At 38.9% G+C, this 21,017-nt stretch overlaps 1 protein-coding gene across 1 annotated transcript; it reads left to right on the plus strand.

Annotated features, from left to right (window-relative positions):
* The first annotated feature begins 1,946 nt into the window (after positions 1 to 1,946).
* kat7b (K(lysine) acetyltransferase 7b) lies at positions 1,947 to 9,000 on the plus strand. The gene is made up of 14 exons (XM_044338513.1): positions 1,947 to 2,147; positions 3,104 to 3,254; positions 3,353 to 3,601; positions 3,766 to 3,848; positions 4,440 to 4,523; positions 4,729 to 4,827; positions 4,978 to 5,088; positions 5,312 to 5,503; positions 5,762 to 5,851; positions 6,068 to 6,208; positions 6,317 to 6,410; positions 7,269 to 7,415; positions 7,587 to 7,693; positions 7,933 to 9,000. The coding sequence occupies exons 1-14, from the start codon at positions 2,130 to 2,132 to the stop codon at positions 8,032 to 8,034; spliced, it is 1,668 nt and encodes a 555-aa protein (XP_044194448.1). The 5' UTR covers positions 1,947 to 2,129; the 3' UTR covers positions 8,035 to 9,000.
* The last annotated feature ends 12,017 nt before the right edge of the window (positions 9,001 to 21,017 follow it).

A 21,017-nucleotide genomic window follows, 5' to 3' on the forward strand; every position in this document is an offset into this window, starting at 1 on the left:
CATTAAAAAGAAAACTAAATCACTGCTGTAGAGGAGGCTGAAATATTTTCATCAAATAGATCATTTGTGATTCTTCCCCAAAAAGCTGAAATATAGTTACAGTTTTGTTTCCATTAAACAGGTCTTAAGTTACATAAGACAACAGTATTGACAATTAAGAAAGTAGAAATAATCAATTGAATCATTTTGCTTGATATTTGTTCGTGGGATTTCCTTCTCATATAACTGAATAGTGGATGAGTGTTTAAGTTTATTCTTAACATTGGAGACAATACCTTGTTATAAAAAATTAAACATAATAATCTTAAGCACATCTCATCTTACAGTCTTCCTCAGCAGCTGGAGTTCACACTGTACTTTAAACCTAAACATTTAAACTTCATCTCCTGAGAACTTCAAGATGAGGTTAGAAGTTCAGACAGACACATATATATCAAGTTTAAAAAACATCTTGTCTATACAACTTGTGTAATCCTATATAAATACGCCAGGGGTACTAAAACAGTGAAAGAAAATAGAAGTTTTTATATGAAAATGTTGTAAAGTTTCCGTGTTTATATGTTTTCAGAGCTTTTTTGTTAGTAGCCTACATTCAGATAAAGAAGAAATGTATTGTTTATGAATATAAAATTTAGACAAATTCAGTGAAAGCAAAGAAATGCACCAGGGTTCCTCTGAGCTCCCTGCAGAAGGTAGCCTACAGCTCACATTGTAAATAATGATAAGTTGGATAAAACCCATGACTATGAACCTCCCTGGAGAAGATCTGGGAGAAAGATCTAGAAGAGAACATAGATCCTGATACCTGGACATCAGTTTGTCAAAAAACACATAGAATATCAAACTCAGCACAAAACATAACAATACATTTTAACAGGACATATCATACCCCAAGAAACATCAAACTTATTAAACTGTGTAATAATGAAATGTGTTTCCACTGTAACAAGGAGAAAGGCCTATGTGTTGGATTTATGAGTGCAAAAGGAGTTATAGCCACTAACTAGAAGATTATTAACAATATAAAGCTTTGAAACATTGCAATTTAGAACAACCATATATACTCACTCTTAAGAAACTTGGAATTAGACTTATGTGAAATTTTTTAACCTATGAAACATTTTAAAAGATATGTCTTTCTCTTTTTTAATCAAGAAAAACGTGTGAGGTTAAAATACTAGTTACACAACACTGAAGTTAGCTTCTGATTCGGGGGTTGAGTGAAAAGTTGAGGGAAACATAAATAATAATATTTATTGATTCTCTGTTTTTTCATCACATACACAAAAGTGTTAGACGTCGTAGCAAAAGTCTTAACGCTGTTTAAACCCACTTTCAGACTTGTGAAACCTTTATTTTGCTTATGAACCATGAAAAAAGGGCGTTTTCACTGCTTTTCCCATCTTGACCAAATTAGACCACGTCCAGAACAAAAACCGTTATATTTAGACTTGTCAAATCTGGACTGCATTACCAAGAAGACTCCAGAGACAGTGTCAGATTTGTGAAAATCTTTATTTTGTTTGTGAAAAAAGAAAATGTCTAATGTGGTCTAGATGGGAAAAAGCAGTGAAAACGCCCCTTTTTCGTTTTCATTAGCAAAATAAAGGTTTCACAAATCTGAAAGTGGGTTTAAACAGCGTTAAGGCTTTTGCTACAACGTCTAATACTTTTTCACATGTGTAAGTAATGAAAAAACGGCGAACCAGCCACTAAGATATCATTATTTATGTTTCCCTTAAAAACCCGATATAGTGGTTACCATAAGCATAGCCTAGTGGTTACCATGGATGTATTGGTTACCATTGATTTAGTGGTTACCGTGAATGTAGTGGTTACCATGGACGTATTGGTTACTATGGATGTAGAGGTTACCATGGACGTATTGGTTACCATGGATGTAGTGGTTACTATGGATGTATTGGCGGCTCACTCACCGGAAATGCAATTCTCTCTGCAGTCTGTCCGGGGAATGTGGCGCGAGAGATCCAGGCAACGCTGTGTACATATAAACTTCTGCCTGAAACAAAATCAATACATAGTTTTCTTTCATTCAATCTGAAGTTTGTGGGATTTTTGCTTGCTTTGATACTTCAAACGCACATGAATCGGTGCTCATCAAACTGAAAATGCCTCGTAGACGACAGGTAAGAAGAAATGTAGGTCGCACTAGAGGGTAACGTTAGCTAGGTGAAGTTAGCGCCGATGTTTTCTTCCAAAGCATTAATATTTCTAACGATTTAACACGCCAAAACATGGCATTAGTGGTGCATACGTGCAGCAGTTAATCATCTCAATAATTTTCAACTGTATTAGTTGTCTTATTTTGCTTTTGGTGGGTGGGAACAAGCACCAGAACCAAATCTAAAACTTTACCTTAGATATGATTGAAACATAACTGTACTTTGTGGATTATTTATGAGCCGAACTCACCATAAGACCACAATAACATGTATTATGCCAAGAATATGTGAATAAATACAAGCAGGGATGCTCATTAATCAGCACAACATCTTAAACTGCGAGATTTGCTAATGTAGTTTGGTCCAAGTCTATTAGCCGCATGAAAAAGGGGGGGCAGCATAGCTAACGTTAAATGCTAATCTAACAACATAAGCTTGGCTATTTCGCCGTATTGCCCAATACTTTGCTAGCAACCATGACGTTATTTAACTAGGCACTCTTTAAAAAGTAATAAATACTGGCTAGCTGTGGTAAAATATGCTTTTAGTTAGCCGGTAGTCAGCTGTGTAGCCTAACGTTACTGAAAATGCAGCTAACAGCAAGCTAACAGCTGTCTGTGGCCTTTCTCTTAAAGCATGATTACAGAAGAGGTGGCTGGATAAAAATAGTGGGTAAACTCTTAAACGGCTTTTGTTACATAACCGTATCTGTGTCCCAGATTTTGGGTTGCTGGTATTATGAATCAAAAACACAGTAATTAGCAAGCTAACCTCATTGATTGTGCTTAAGACTGACCCCTATTGTTGTCATGTCAAATTGACATCGTTTGTAGTGGCACATCAGCTGTTAACTTTTTGTACCATGATTACAGAGTTTGTGTTGGATGCCTCTCATTTGCACTTGTTTGTTTGCCTGATAGAGACATATGGCTGGGAGTGGTTCAGATGGAACAGAAGACTCAGACTCCTCCGCTGAAAGAGAACAGACCAACAGTTCAGAGAGTGATGGGAACACGTCCAAAAGGCAACGCCTCACCAGAGCCTCCACTCGCCTTAGCCAAAGCTCACAAGGTTGGCCAAAATATTCATTAAATACAGTATAAAGCCTTTACAGTATTCCTTGTCTCAGGTGTTTAATCAGAGTGGTGGTTTGACTCCTTTTGCTTCAGATACCCCTGACTTGAAGCGAGCTGCGGACCATGATGAATCTCCACCACTGACGCCCACAGGAAATGCCCCCTCCTCCGAGTCCGAGCTGGACATCTCCAGCCCCAATGCCTCTCATGATGAGAGCCAGGCCAAAGATCAAGCCAGCAGAGATTCAGATAAGGACCTCTCCCATCGACCCAAGCGCCGCCGCTGTCACGAGACCTACAACTTTAACATGAAATGCCCCACCCCGGGGTGTAATTCACTTGGTAAAATCCCTACCATTTTGCAAATTTCACACATGTGCTCGTCAAGGCCATCCTCATTGATTATTTGAACATATTTAATTTGATTTATATTCAGTGACATGTTGTAACATAAGAATATGAGTGTATTAATAATATAAATTACTTCCTTCTCTTCATTTGCCCAGGTCACCTCACAGGAAAACATGAACGTCATTTTGCTGTATCAGGTTGCCCTCTTTACCACAATCTCTCTGCTGATGAGTGCAAGGTGAGTATCCTGAAAAAACATCTTGGATTTATTTTGTTAGTTAGCTACCCTACACGTTTGTCCTCATCTTCCATGATTTATTTTTCTCTTCCTAATGCAACCCTTCTAATATGTATCATATCTGTACATAGATTTTACATGTCTTTTTGGGCTGTCTGCATTAAAGTTACATCAGTCAGTTTCATTGGTTTTAATGAGTATTTAATATCATGGTTTGACACAACAGTGTAAAACTTGTAGTAAACTAAGACTGGCACATATACAGCAATATTGATTGTAATGTCTCTGTCAACACTAACTGTGGTTTTTATTTAACCATTATTGTAGCAAGGGGAGGCTCAGTTCAGTTGTCTTGGCCAGCATCATGCATCATAAGAATCTCCAATCACATAAAAGTTCACACTGTATAGAACAACACAAGATCACACCCCCAATCAGCCTAAGAGTATTATTTTACAATAAGTTAATAAGGTCCAGCAACACATGAAAATAAGTATTTGGCATTTTGAGCCACATCTCTTCCCTTTCAGACTTATTCCTGAGGGAAAAAACAAGACTGGGAGCAGTGAGTTGTTTTTCCTTTATTTTCAGGTGAAAGCCATCAGCCGTGAGAAACAAGAAGAGGAGATGAAGGGGCAGGAAGAAAGCAACTCGCGCCATGCAACTCGTCACCAGGTAGTCTCTTTTTGCAATGACTGGCATCGCAATAATTGGCATAACAGTACATGGATGTTATCTAGGGCTGCAGAATTAATAGTATACAAAGTTTCCAGCTGCACAGAACTGCTGACAATGTATATTGAATTACAAGTATGTATTTTAGTTTTTATTGTGCAGCACTGAAATATGAAAGTCAATGTATTTCCATCTTGTTTTTTAGACACCAACATCAAAACAGAGCAGATACAAAGAGCAGGTGGCTGAGTTGAGGAAGGGGCGTAACTCTGGACTGCAGAAGGAGCAGAAAGAAAAGCATATGGTACATCACTAGCACTCCAATATGCTGCTGTTCACTTGCTGCTGCACACTTAAGCACTTGCTCCCATGTGTCACCATTACAAGCGGCACTCAACTGCAGCGCAGCTGGAACATTGTCTTATCCCTGTTTCTCATTCTGTCTGATGCACAGGAGCATCGGCAGACGCACAGCAACACCAGAGAACCTCTGCTGGAGAACATCACCAGTGATTATGACCTGGAGCTTTTCAGGAAAGCCCAGGCCCGTGCATCTGAAGACCTGGTAATGTGCTGTTTCATATCCCTTTTATTAAGATTTTCTAATTTTAAATAATTGGTTATAAACACCAGTTAATGAAACAGGAACGTCCTTCTGCTTGAACTAAAGTAGAAATAATGACAAAGGCAATAAGCTGTGGGACTCTTCTGCCCTTTGTTACCTCTTAAGGTGTCAGTTGTCAGGTTGGTGCTAAGATCAGCAGTGACTTTATGTTTTTCTCCTGCAGGAGAAGCTGCGTATCCAGGGTCAGATCACTGAGGGTAGTAACATGATCAAGACCATCCTGTTTGGCCGCTACGAGCTGGACACCTGGTACCACTCGCCCTATCCTGAAGAGTACGCACGTCTGGGTCGCCTCTATGTCTGCGAATTCTGCCTCAAATACATGAAGAGCCAGACCATCCTCAGGCGACACATGGTGAGAGTCAGAGATTTGTAATCTCAAAGCCTGTGATACACCACTAATGTACACCACTCTGTAGTTGTTTTTTTTCTACTTGTAAGATGTCCGCTTTTTGAAAAAGTCAGACACCTGACCAACTTACTGATGGTTTTTATTATTAATAATAATAATGAAAGCTAAAAATTTGTCGTAGGTAAAAAAAATTGTAGGGTAACTATGTTTTTATATATTGGAAATAACACAGGTTAGTGTTTTTATGATGTGTGTTTTCAGGCCAAGTGTGTGTGGAAGCATCCTCCAGGAGATGAGGTGTACAGAAAAGGGTCTATATCTGTGTTTGAAGTTGATGGCAAAAAGAATAAGGTAAGGGGACTTGGAATTTTAATTAAAAAAAAAAAAAAAAGCAGATAAGCAAATAAGTGCATATTATTTTGTGTCTTTGTGGTAACACCATCTTTTGTAGTTATTTGGCAATCGTTTACCTATAAATCTGTAAAGCAAGCATGGCAGTGATATCTGAATTTGAAGAGGATCATATAATGGACTGAATGAAGTAAGGAAGTGCCGTTTTATCCCCAGATCTACTGCCAGAACCTGTGTTTACTTGCTAAGCTCTTCTTGGACCACAAAACGCTGTACTACGACGTGGAGCCTTTTCTCTTTTATGTCATGACTGAGGCCGACAACACCGGCTGCCATTTAGTGGGATACTTTTCTAAGGTAAATAAAGAATAAATTTAGATTCATGGTATATTTATACGGTGAATAACATTTTTTTTCTTTATACAGAAGTAACTAAAAAAGTTTTTTCTTTTCTCTTATTTGAAGGAAAAGAATTCCTTCCTCAACTACAATGTTTCCTGTATTCTGACGATGCCACAGTACATGAGGCAGGGCTTTGGCAAGATGCTCATTGACTTCAGTATGTATATGTTCACCAATTTTCTCTCACTTTGTCAATCTGTTACTATGAAAAATTACTGTTGACTGTCCTAACAGTAGGATTAATCAGTAAGGAGAATATATAATTATACAACATTTCCTTGCTTCAGAACAAGACCAGGTAAAATAAATGAACATTTAAAAATTAAAATCTCAACAATGAAGGATTGAGGCATGTGTTATTGTTATTGAAATATTGTTGAATCTTAAGCAGTTCTATTTATTGTGAATGATGGCCAAGGTAAAAAATCAGATTGTCTGCCCACTCTGAACAAAATCCTTGCTAATATTTGAGCAGTTAATTGAAAATAAAAAGGTGATGGTACTGTTTGGACCTCCTGTAATATCATCAATTTAATTGAAAATGATTGTAGTGCCATAATCAGTGACTATAAAGTCAGCTGCTTTAAACTCAGCTGTTGTCTTTTTTTTTTTTTACCAGTTATGTAAGTTCAGCCTGATGTTGGGGTCATTTTGTTGTGCCAAAATTACCCTATAAATAAAGCAGTTGTATCATAGAATCTATGGAGACGTAGTAGATTTTATCACTTGCTGCTCAGTCAACAAAATTTTGAATATTTATAATACATGTTCAATGAAGTGGTATTCATCCAAGGATTTCACATTAGATTATGAAGTCATGAGCCATTGCAGTATTTTTCGTTCCAGTTTTATTCTTGATTTAAATTATCTGTTTTAATTTAGAACATCGATGTATTTTTAAATGGGATAAATCTAAATTATTGAAGTAGTATTTTAATTTTTTTTCAGACCATAATAAAATATAGATTTTTAATATAGTGCTGCCCCTGCTGACTGTCCACTGTGCTTTATTTAGGCTATCTGCTGTCCAAAGTGGAGGAGAAGGTGGGCTCACCAGAGAGGCCTCTGTCTGATCTGGGCCTCATCAGCTACCGTAGCTACTGGAAGGAAGTGTTACTCAGATACATGTGCAACTTCCAAGGCAAGGAGATCTCCATCAAAGGTGAGTGAGAACACAGAATTCATATGCAGGTTATCCACTTGCCTTTTTTAAATTTTTTACTACCATGAAGTTAAGATACAAAATGTTTTTATAAGACACTTTTAACACACGAAAAGATTGTCCTCAACAATTTCACCATATTTACTATTGTAATATTTGCTTGATGCACAGAGATCAGTCAGGAAACTGCTGTCAATCCAGTGGACATTGTGAGCACCCTGCAGTCTCTTCAGATGCTGAAGTACTGGAAGGGAAAACACTTGGTGTTGAAGCGACAGGTAAGATGTCGGTCCGTTGGCCTGTGTAGCTCCGATTTTAATGACTGTTGAGAGCTGAGTGATAATGTTATTTATCATCTCTCTAGATAATTTTATTATAGCACATTTTTCATATCTTCCAGTCCCAATGCATTTCTCCCTGTTGAAAAATGACAGTAATTGTGCTTATATTTAAATTTAATCATCTATATCAATAATCATTATTTGACAACAGTTTGTTACTTTTTTCTTCATTACAGGATCTGATTGATGAGTGGAAAGCAAAGGAGATCAAGCGAGGCAATAGCAACAAAACCATTGACCCGAGCTCACTGAAATGGACGCCTCCCAAAGGGACATAAGCACTAAGATCCTCAGGCTACTGAATGAACTCACCTCCAGCCTCACCAGCCACAAGTAGCCTAGACCTACTAACTGTCAATAAAGATCAGTGTTCTTTCTTTCTTTCATTTTTTTTTTACCCTGTTTATTTGTGTCATGCAACCTTTTTTTACTTTTATATTTTACTTTTCATTTATATTTTAAACACCATACATTCTAAGTCAAAATGATTCTTGACTAAAACATTTTCAAAAAAAATGAACGGTCCTTTTTGTTTTAAAACTGCCTACATCTACTAAGCTTTGAATGTTAAATCATAAATGGTCCATTGTGGTGGTTAACATGAATGTGTGGCTTTGCTCATGCGAGGAAAAAAAAAAAAAAAAAAGACATACCTACATTTGGCAGCATTTGCAGGCGGTTATTTTTATTTCGTTCAAGAAATGTGCATTTTGAAGATGATAGTTTTTGTTTTTTGGATAAATACAGTAATTGTCAGCATGAATTGAAACCGTAAGCAGAGTGTATTTTGAGAAGTATGATTTATGGTCACGTATTCTTTGGTTGGTGTAAAATTGTATAGATCATGATAACGTGTGCTTTTTCTTGCTCCATCAATACAGGATTTGGACCCATTCTTCTGGTAAACCTGCCAAATAATGGAACAATAAATTGAGATATTTTTAAATTTGCTGCAAATATAAAAACTGAGAATACCACTGTAAAGATGCACATAAAAATAAAACAACCTCAGGTTTTTATACTGATACAATCATACCTTGCTTGTGTGGTTTCTCCGAAACATCGATTGCAGTGATAGTTGCAGAAGGAATTATTCTGGAAGATTCTGTGATGAACAGAAAACATTTTAACTCAACATTGTCTCTGCCTTGTACGCCTTGTACTTTTTAATCATAGCTGTTAAATGTGTATTAGCAATTGGATATTTTTAATATCAATAAAGCTGCCTTCATATTTTCAAATGATATAGATTGTTTCTTGCTATTTGTGCTCACCATCACTGGAAGTGCTTCTTCCCATCAGGCCCACAAACATTTCTCCTTTGTTTCCTGTAAGTGTAAAAAAAAGATCAGATTTTGGTTACAATGAAATGCTGAAGATGCCGTAAAAGGAACTGAAATGATTTAGGTTGAAAAGTGTATTTTTATCAAACTACTTACGTCTATTTACTTTAAAAGGTTTCTTTATACCTATGAGTGAAAATAGCAGTCATATACCAGTGTATTCATTTCCATTACCACGGACAGATATTGTTTTACATACTGAAAAAGTTTAATTATAAACACACAAAAAACAATAGTCGCATGCTATGTTTTATAAGCAAAGATGAGGTTAAAGGCCACCTGAGCGTTTCCCCATGAGTCCATAGAAGCGAAGGGCTTTAGATCTTTTCATCAAAGTGTCAATGGATTGGGTCAGATCTGTCTCCAGTGATTCATCCTGCCACAAAAATTACACACGGTACACATTTGATTTGTCGTCTTAAAATCAGGATCATTAATCGAAAATACTTTCTTTGATTAATACATATTCCCTACATGTATGTCCTAATTCATTGATATTCAATTTTGAGCCATTAATCAAGCAAAGATTTGAGAAAATTTCTGCAATAAAAACAAATATTTTCTCTCATTTCTGATGAGAACATAAATTACTGATGCTCACCTGCCAGTCTCTGGATAAGGCTCTCTTCTCTTCCGCACTAGAGGACAGTCCCTGATGCACCAAAGCACAAAAAGTAACAACAACAAGCTGGATCTTCCAATTATCCATTTCTAGGTCACAGAGAAATATTTCAGTCTGTATCTCTGTAAGAAAAACAATTGTTTCTAGCAAAAAAGGATAGAAAAAAAGTTTTAGAACAATGTCAGGCAGATGGGATGCAGTACTAATCTGTCTGCCCCAAACTGAATCCAGGGGGCATTTATACCTCTATACCCCATGCTGCCAGACCCCTCCCCTCTAAAGATGATTACGCACTTGCCTGCAATGAGTTTGAATACTACCAGATTTCAGTCATATTACAATATAAGATTTCTTCCAACTTTTCACTTCAGTGATTAAATGTTTTGCAGCCGTTACATGTTAAATATATGATAAATCAAAGATAGTATTTTCAGTTGAACGAACTGTAATTTACTATCAGTGTCAAATAAAACCCACACGGTCAATAATGTTAAAGCTTAATTAAATATTTACATTTGAGATGGTCACCTTTCATTTCCATTTTTATTAGATATCTGAATTGCTTTTGGTCTAAAATATTCTCCTGTTGCTCATTTGTGACCTTGTGATGTGCACATGCTTCTTTGATATCACCGAGGAAGAGGGCAGGACATGCAGGCGTATTGGGTCTTTGAGTAACGCTCGGCAAATAAAACCGTCTGCTTTGAAGGTAGTACTTTATAGGTTAGCCATTTGACTTGATGAACTACCAGCAGACCTGAATTCATTAAGTGGGACAACACAGATGTGACCTCAAAGGTCAAGAGAGCTGCATTAGATGCACTGATATATAACGATTTAATATTAAATACAGATGCACTCAAGGTTGTATTAACTTGTAATGATCAGAAGTCAAGCAGATGATAAAAAAGTACTCAAGTAGACAGTTGACATTTCAAGTGTTATGAAATATGCATGAATGATATTGCATCTTATAACCTGAAATATACTCAAATACGGTGGTTAATCATATCAATATTTGTAGCTTTTTGATTACGCAATATGTCAGTAGGGTCATTTATTTTCCATTTCCTGAGATAATTACACTGTTATTAAACCTTTTCATGATCTTTACTTACTTAGCCATTTAAATGTTCTGTTTTAATGAAAGGTGAGCTCTTTTTTCAACACTCTGGCCATAGAAATTTCTGGAGAGGCAATTAATTGACAATCTGTGCACTGTAAGGACGCCCACTTGAAACAAAGCTGACACATCAAATGCTTTGATCCACGCACAGGTGCTTCTAAAAGCAAGAAAAGCCCAGGACAATTAGGCCTGAAAGGCAATTACACCTGAACAGCCCTCATGTGCACGTAGTCTAACCCACGGCTAACGTGGAGTGCTGAATCAAAAGAAATCAGAGGCACCACATTTGCATATGAAATGGTGGAACCACAAAGAGCTCCCGTAATGACAGAACACTGCATTTCCATTTGACGCAGGGTAGCAGTTGGGCAGGCCATTTCAGGATTTTGGACCGCTCGCTGCTTGTGATTCACTGCTGAGACTCAGATGTTAACCTCCGTTTTACCTTCAAATGTAAGACTCTTCTAGTGTAACCTGTTAAAGTATTAACATTTAGTCTTGTTACAATTTAAACCAATTTAAACCATTAGAGAGCTTTGAATCTGATCAGACAACAAACTTGCTACTTTGATTGATGTGAATCATGTTCTTACAGGTGCGTCATGGGATATGTAATTGTTAAAATGCAGTGAAATCAAGTCAAGTTTAGGAATAATCTTATTTAATGTCTTTATGTAGCATGAATGGTCAAGCATTTTAACTGTTAATTTCTCTCTGGACTGATTTGTCCTCATGGAAGATTGTGCCCATATGGACAACATTATGAGTTGTATCATATTATATTGTATTGTTTTTATTGAATTAGGATATAGTTCAAAGTCAACCTCATGTCCACTGCTTACAAACAATTCTTAATTTAGCCAATAACAGGCTCTGTTTTGAGATGTTGGAGGTTTTAATGCAGGCCTCAAACGGTGCATTCAGTGTTTCCAAGGAAATCCCCTTCATCTGCTTCATCTTAGGGAGTCATTACTTTTGTCCAAACATCTTGCAAGAATAACAGACTTTTAATTTGATCACATTTAAAAGACCAGTGTGTAGAATCTAGTGGCATCTAGCAGTGAGGTTGCAGATTGCAACCAACTGAAATCCCCCCCCCCCCCTTCCATTGCTTGTAGAGGAACCAACAGTGGCCACGAAACTCATGAAAAACGCGAAAGGTGTTCTCTAGAGCCAGTGTTTGGTTCATCCGTTGTGGGCTACTGTAGAAACATGGCGGTGCAACATGGCGGGCTTCGTAAAAGAGGACTTACGAGAAGGGTCTATCTGCAGTCTTCCAGACTTACACGACACACCCACTTTACTACACAACACGCACCCCTGACCCCTAACCCTAACCATCACACTGATCATGCTGAAACCTAACCAAGTAGGTGTATCATGTAGCTACTGCAAGTTTGCAGATAGACTTACTTGGGACCTGCCTCCCTATGTGGATATAAAGGGCTCATTCTAAGGTAACAAAAACACAACTCTTATTTTCAGGTGATTATACACTAATTAAAACATAATTATTATATTCCATTTCTGCCAATAGACCCCCTTAAACCTTATACGCTGATCCTTTAACTTTCTGACTACACCAATACAACTGTGGGTATTTTTTAAATTGCCCATGAAATGCAGCCCACTGTATTACACTAATCATCATCCTTTGGGGAAATTGTACATGACAGATACAATATACAGTATCTGTGTATAATTTCTTTGTGGTCTGAAGTAATAAAAACCATCATCTTGTCTATTCTTGTGAGTTGTGTGAATAAATGCTTTCATATGGTGTTTGCTACGCGCCACCATATTGTCAGTGTATCAGTCTCACTGCTTTTCTTAAAGAACTGTTATAGGAATTAGTCTTAAAATGATCTGAATTTCATGTTATCTTTTTCCTCACCTAAGAAAAGCTACAGGTACATACAGATAAATGACACAGGGTGGCGATACCTCATTGTTACAGCTGAGGGCTATAATCTCCTGTTGACAGATACTGTGTTATCAGATGAGTCAAACCCCAGGTATGCTCCACTGTGGTGAGTTTAGTCTAGAGGCCTGATATCATCACGTCTTTAGCCTGACAGAGCGGCTTTAAGGCCGACTGTTAAACCTGCTATCTCCACACAATCTGGATCCATCTTAACACTGACAAATTAGTCCATTGATGGGACTAAGTGGGTTTTACTGGAGCCGGTCAGTCAAGTGCACAGCAGAAGAAAAGTGACAAAGGGTAGTTACTGTACTATGTAAATATACTGTAATATGCTGTAAAGGCTATTATGTACTTAAACTTAAAGATCCCCTCAAGGCATGCTTTAAGACTATTGAAAATACTCTGCTTTGAATAGTAATTTGTGTCTGATGTGGTTTTATCAAAAAGTGAAGTAGTTAAAATTTCTTAAAATGTCATTATTAGTACTATTAGTACTCTCTCATTGAAAAAATCAAAATCTGTAAATCTTCAAGTATTTTTCATTTCAAGTATTTTTCATGCTGGATCAAAATGTGTCATGCTTCACTGAAGTCTGTTCTAGGTGTACTGTTTGTGCACTGGAGGCTTCAAGTTTCCACATCATACTGGTATAAGTTGTAAATTGGACCATTATTGGTTTCCAGTCTTTTGTGATGTCACAAATCCTGCCTGTACGCACTCATGTTAACTCAGATTTAAGGTGAGCAGAGAGAAATTTCAGATGATGAATATGACACCAACCTTCTAGTGTCAAACTCTGCACATACATCATTCTGCACATGGACGCTCAAACATCTAAGGTGCATAACAAAAAACCCCCACATTTTTCGAGAGGAGGGGAACTTTAAATATAAGTGTTCTTGCTATCTTGATATTACAAGTTAGCCAACATATTAATAAGGAGTTGGGTTTTCAGTTAATTTGCGTACATTACAAAACTATAAATGAGCGTAAGATGTAAAGTTCAATCAGCAAATGTCCTCTGGCAAAGTGTTATTGATTCTTTCTCCAATTATAAGTTTTTGTGACAGTCAGTTGTCTGATTCTAGTTTTATCTGCTGTAATCTTGTTGGATGTATGTGACTGGATACAATGAGGATCTTATCCAGGAGGTGGCAGTGTTCACTAACAGATGTATTCACAGCACAAAAACCTGTCCTGCTACTGCCTCACTGCTTAAATGTTGCCACCACCTCACTGGAGTTACTGCATCAAGACTTTGAAGTCCTCATGATTAATTTATTTTCCTTTTATTACATAGGTTTATTTTGTATCAATGCTTCTGTGACATATCCAGAGAGGGAAGAATGTGCAAGTATTGCCTTGGTAAGAGACGATGTTACACATGTTATGATTTTTGTGGACCATTTGTGTTCAATTTGTAAGTTTATGAATGGACAAAGTCAATTGTCAGCATGCAATATTTTTAAGACCGCAAAGAAATCTGGATATTTGTTGTTGCACACAGTTTTCACAGTAGTAAATTATCTCTGTTGAAAGATGAAAACCTTGTTTTTGCGAAATTCTAGCTTTGCATGAATCAATAAAAACTTAGGACCTTGTGTAACAACATATGCTCAGAACTTACTGATTTACAATATAATGACTTTAAGTTCAAGAGGATGTCCCCAGAGTGGCATCATAATACCAAAACTCTGCTAATTATTTTCATTCATTTCTGCACAGTGGCATGAAGGCACAAAACAAATGTAAATCTAAATAATATGTTTATTTATTTATGAGGTATATCACAATCACATATCAAATTGTGCTGTCTTAAAACTGCTATTGTCCATATTACCTTCAGTAAGGTCACACTAATACTTTTCATGTTTGAAGTGTGACACACCAGAATAGATCAGACATTGTATGATAAAGACTCCATCCATACAATGGTAGGCGGTATAACCATACACCAGTACATGAAAGTATAAATTATCTTAGGAGTTTTCACTGTTGCAGTTAGCCTGAATGCCTCCTAACTCGCTTGTTCCCCAAGTTGTTTTTCCCGTTTGGTGCCCTGTGGCACTTTAGTGTGGTTTCTCTAGAGAGGCATAAATTTGGCTCTTCAAGGCTCTCTGAGAATGAAATACCACTGTCTGCCTTTGCATGCTTAGACTGGGTGCTTCAGGCTGGTACTGCAGTGGTTCTGTCTCCATGTATCCAGTAGTTTGAGACAGGCTGGTGGGATTGGTTGTACCAAAACCAAGAGGAGCATGGGGTGTGTATCTTGTGTGTTTGTGTGGGTTTTTATCTCTCTACTTAACACCAAACAGTGCCATGGCGACTTTCTCCTGAAGAAGTGCAGCCTTGCTCAATGGCAGCCTTTCACGACACCAGCACACTGAGTGGGCTCCAGTGTAAACACACTGTAAAGAACGGATGTCATCACTGATAAATGATAAAGGCATTTCCCCGCCTGCACACTCATACGTCGGCAGGTTGTGTGGATGTCTTATCACAGTGGTCACGCTTTTTGGAAGTGATGTCAGGTGGCGGAGGTTCACTGGAGCTTCCTCAAACAAAAACAGCAGCAAATAGATTCACGTTCAGACGCCTGTGTTAGAAGCAGCTGACTCTTGGCTTTGAAGTTATTCAGAATCACTGTGAAGGGTTTGTGTTACCTCATGACTGTGAGGAAATGTAAAATATCTGTAAAAGACTTACATTTCCTTGGTATATTTACTGTGCTGGCATCATTCTCAATAAGCATTCCTTCATGATGAATGGCTTGAAACTTACATATTTGCATATAGTTAAGCATACCATTCCAAAGTTACCTTACGGGTTATGTTAGCTGCTTGTGCTATTATTATTTTGTCACCATTTGGTGGTTATGTAATTACTTGTGGTATTCTTTTGCTGGCAAGAAACCTACTGCATTAGCTGACCTTAAAATATTTAGGTTGGGTGAAACATTTAACTTAAATTAAAATGATTGTGTACTGTATGCCCCTATTTTCTGAAGTGGCTAAACATCTTTTGGCTTCCAGGAGTAGTTTGACATTTGGGTAGATGCACTTATTTACTTCATTAGCAAGAGTTAATGAGAATATTGATGCCACATGTATGTACAGTAAATTTGAAGCTAGCTTAGTTTAGCATAAAGACTGCATGGAAACAAGGGGAAACAGCTAGCCTGGATCTGTCTGAAAGTGACAAAATCCACTAACCAACTCCTGTAAAGCTCACAAATTAACACATTATATTGTTTGTTATATCCCTAACTTGCTAAAGTATATGCTGGTTGGCAAGTGGCCCCTGTCAAGGTCCAGGACATAACTTCCCATAAAACGGCTAATTGTTATTTTTTTATACTTAAGCTTTTGTACAGATTAAAGAAACATAGAGCATATTAATTTGTGAGTTCTGGAGGTGCTGGTAGGTGAATTTTGGTACCATTGGACAGCGTCGGGCTACCTGTTTTCTCATTTCCAGTCTTTGTGCTAAGCTAAGCTAACGAGTTGCTTGCGGTAGCTTCATATTTACCGTACAGACATAAGAATGGTGTCAATCTCCTCATCTAACGCTTGGTAATAAGCATGTATTTCCAAAAAATATCAAGCTTTTCCTTGAAGTTGGACATTAATATGTTGAATCCCTCTGTCTCAATATATTGTAAATAATATTGTTTGTTGTCTTTTCCCAGCCTTACTACAGTGCTCATCTGTTGGTTCTTAGGTCAGAACCCACGGGTCCCTTGAGGCCCATAATTGGCCCTGTTACTGATGTTCTTGTTTGCTGGGCTCTTGTGGCTTCTTCGACACTCTCAGCCTATGGCAAGGCCTCCTTTGGTCAGATGTGCTTACTTTGTCGAGGAGCCAATCACCAATTCATTCCCAAAGCCTCAGAGGTTCAAAAGCCAAGTGCATAATTGCTCCTTAAATCAATCTGCAAATTTCGTGGTATCCGAGCTGCAAACAGTTGGCCTGGAATCGTTTATTCATAAGGAATGGCTGTCCATGGTATGTATTTAGAGTCAAAGAAAATACTACAGTGTCTCGGAGAACATCACATTTGAATCAGAGAAGATACGTTCAATTATGGGCCTGTGGTTTTCATACATTTTACATTAAGCTCGGTACAACTCATCCCATTTGTTCAACCTTTATATTTATCATTGTGTTTTTGTGGTTCTGACAGGGGAAAGGCCACACAGCTAGAACTGTGTCCCGGCTCTGTGTCTAGGTTTTCCCCATAGTTTGAGAAATGTTCCCTCAATCTCTCTTCATAAACTTCAGTCAGCTGCTGTGAGTCTGTTTGTGTGCGAGACAGAGAGACATAAGGGGCAGACAGTGCGGTTGCAGCAGTGTCACTTTAAAATACAGACAGGAGTCATCTCCCTTAGTCTCTCCACCTTAATAACAGCTCCTCTCCACACACACTTTGATGCACAGAGCTTTACAAGTATTGTTTAATGCACACTGTCCTGTTCACTGCCTCTCACTCTGTCTCTCTTTGGAGTTTTCTGTCTCTATCTCCTTCTTCCTCCTTCCCTCCCTCCCTCCCTCCTGTCTTTCTCTCTCTGTCTCTTCACTCCTCCTCCCCCTCCTCCTCCCCGTCCTCCTCCTCCTCCTCTCCCTGCTGTATTTGCAGGCAGCTTTAGTGCCAGACACCCTGAGGCAGCGGTAGCGCCAGCGAGTCTTCCCACCTCTGTTTTTGTGGTGGGAGATGACATGTCGAAGCTTTGAAGGGCAGGGGAAGGGAGGGAGAAGGGGAGGAACGGGAAGGGAGGGAGGGAGCACATCACTCGGCGCAGAGGAAAAGCAAGGGACCCAGAGAGAATGTCATGTGGCCTGCAGTCCGCCCAGTTATTCTCTTTCTCTCTCTCTCTCTCTCTCTCTCTCTCTCTCTCTATTTCTCTGGCTGTCTATGTGGGCAGGCAGGAATGGCGACAGGAAGCAACTCCCCCCCTCTTCCTCCCTTCATCCCCTCCTACCCTCCTTCAGCGCTTCACTCACTCACTCCTCATGTCCCCCCTCCTTTACACCGCCCCGTTTTCCTCTTCCCCTCCGTCACCCTCCGTCACCCACCATCCCACCTTCCACCCCTCTGCTCAAACTTCTTTGCTCGCTCTCTGGGCCCAGTTTCAGAATTTCCTTAACTGCGTTTCTCTTTTTTCCTCTCTTTCCCCCTTTTTCTATCTCCCTCACCCACAGGCGTGCCTGTGAATCATAACTCACTTGGTGCTGAAGTGTGCTGAGGTGAGTTGAGGTGTGTTGAGGTGTAAACTGTGAGTGAGTAGCAGACAAAACATGTTTGATTTCAGCTCCTCAGGCATTACTCATCCTCACATGATAGAGGAAAGCAGCAGTATTTTTCCAACTGTACAAGTGTAGGTTCCTGACTTATTTCTTACGCTTCATATATTATTGTTCAGGTCATGCCACTAAAGTAATACCTGGAGAGTGTGTGCTGCTCTTTCAGGTATTTCAATGTTTATATTTCCACTGGGGAAATGCTGGGTTTGTGTACTAATTTGTGTATCAGAGCAGTGGGATTAGCACTGAGGCAGACAGGATGGGACCACACAGAAATGATCAAACATACTCTCTCAGATATGTTCTGCTGAATGTATGGGGCAGTCTGGGCTCTGTTTGGCATACAGAGAAAACCCAAGTCACTCACAGTGATTTCTCCCAGTCAAGCAAATAAAATGATGAAAGGAAAATAGAAGCCTCTACTGGGGTATAAAAAAAGTTTCCACTGACTTTGATATGGGCCTCTGATGGTACTTCAACCATACCTATCTGTTCTTATGTGGCTGCCTTCTCACCTGTGTTCTTTCAAAGTGAACACACTTGTTAAACATTGTAAACCATCCTCAGAAACAGAGACTGGGACTTTTCAGATGGGTATTTTTCAAAGTAGTGACTGAAGATATATAAGTCAGTACCCAAATCCTTTTTATTTGATCTTACTCTTGTACTGTCAAATCACCAAAGGCAACATAGGATCATTTGCTGGCAAATAATCTGAAGATAAAAACAAAAGACCTGTCACTTGTTGACCAAACTACGTTGCCTTTTCTGGCATAGGTGAGCTCACTGGAAGCTGTGTGTTTTTGTGCACAAAAGTGTACGCATTTGTGTTTGTGTCACCTTATGACATACTATTTGTGTTTGTATAGATTGTATCATTGTAGGCCAGTTCGATATTTCAAGTCATTACCAGCGTCAGAAAGGGAAGAGATTACAGGGTACAGCGGCAATAACACACACTATTAGCAAGACAAGGTGTTATTATGCCTCTGGTGTCAGGTGAGATGTCAGAGCAACTAGTCTGTGTCATGCTTACAATTGCTGGATCAGCAGGCTTAGACAGTAACAAGTGAGTAATATAAACACAAGAGGAAAAGTATATAAATCTTTTCTGAATGGAAAGTCATGTGATCCTTTGCTTTGTATTGATTTTATTTGCATTACTGTACAAGTTAAGGATTTTAAAGTAAATATTCTGTACAAAAACACATTAAATTTGACGCAACATGACATTTTCAAACGTCTGGTTGTGTAACTTGTCATCACATTGCGACATAAAACCTCACTATTGTTTGGTTACAATCACAAACTACAGTTACAGTGCAGTTTTTTCTTTCACTTTCAGATTTCTCTTAGAGTCCTTTACAGTAAGTGTGTTAAAAGCATTAAGAAAATGCTCACGGCCGCAGATGTGAATGAGCACATAAATTTCGCCTGCCTCTTTTTTTTCCTCTGTCTTTCTTGTTGCGTCTAAATTTTCCGTGCCTGGCCTTCCTACTGCTGAGAGTGCTGTTCCTCGAAGCCGCAGTATATTTTGAAGCAAGGTCGGGAGAGAGCCAGAGGCTCCAAAATCAGGCACAAGACTCCCAGTGTTCCACTGTTCGGCTTGCTCTTGGCACCAGCTCCTGACCAGAGAGGTCTAGCTAACCACAGCCACTGTGTGTGTGTGTGTATGTGTGTGTGTGTGTGTGTGTGTGTGTGTTTGTGTGTGAACATATATAGCCCTCCCCCATCCCTAGCTTCTAAGCCTATATAGAAATAGCTTTGGTTGACTCATTTATGAGCTCTCCCACACAGAAACAGTGCCTAGGTGTGAGTAAGAGAGGGTCGAGAACAGTTTCTGTCGGAAGAATTTTGTTGGTTTTCAGTTTTTGTTTTAACCCCCCAATCCCTACTCCTCACACACTGTCTCCTCACTAGTAACATGTAACTGAAGTGGATGTGGGCCCAAATTTTCTGGTTTTGACAAATCTGAACACACAAGCGATTCAGGGGAGCTCCTCTAAATTGGTTCCATACCTTGGCTGACAGTGATGAGGTCATCCCCCAAAGAAAAAGAGCCTGAGCCGGTGATTTTGACAATGATCAAATTTCATACTTTCCCTGCTGCTGTCATTATAGACCATCGTATGAAATGTCAAGTCTTAGCAGGAGGATAGTCTGTCTTCAGCCATAACCTGTTCTGAAAGATAGACCTACAGGATTTTGTTTTAAAAAAGAAAAAAAAAAAAAAAGGTGGTTGGGGGTTGGGGGTTGGGACCACACATCAAAACCTCACACTCGATTAACACATATGGATCTGACATTAATCCCGAAGGTTCCTTTAAGTATGTCAATGGAAAGCCATCCATCTGTCTTCGTCCTCAGACGGAATATCCACCCGGGGTCTGGAAGTCTAGGACGCAACACGCAAAACCACAGCGAATATAAATAAATGGCTGTATTTCTCTCCCTGCTTTTGTCTGGTCAGGACACTCCGTCGAGAGCCTGCCAAGTTGAGCATCTACATTTGGGTTTGGCTGTTCCCCTCTCCCGACAGCTCGGCCCGGGCCAAACCACAGGAAAAGGAAGCGAAAGGTCCTCTCTGAAGGGCTTATAAAATATTGTCCCGGGTAAAAATGGCCGACGTGAATGGCAACATTCAGTCCCTCCACTACAAACAAAAGGCCTTTGAAGGAGAGACATGGGGCAGTCTCTGTTGTTTTTGCTGCCCAAATCCTTGTGTTTTACTGTTTCTCATAGTTCATTTGTGTTTCTAGTAAGTGCTTTGTGTTTCCTGGCAGAGATTTTGTGCATGATATGGTGTAATAACCTTTGAGAACAGCACTTTAACTGTTTATTGGCACTGCCGTGGTATAGTCATGGCTTCAAATTACCTGGAAACAACATCTAATACATACTAATCTAATACTAAATACTAAAATCTAATACATTCAAACCAGA

The sequence above is a fragment of the Thunnus albacares genome, chromosome 20 (assembly GCF_914725855.1).
Source record: "Thunnus albacares chromosome 20, fThuAlb1.1, whole genome shotgun sequence".
In the NCBI taxonomy this organism is placed as follows: Eukaryota; Metazoa; Chordata; class Actinopteri; order Scombriformes; family Scombridae; genus Thunnus; species Thunnus albacares.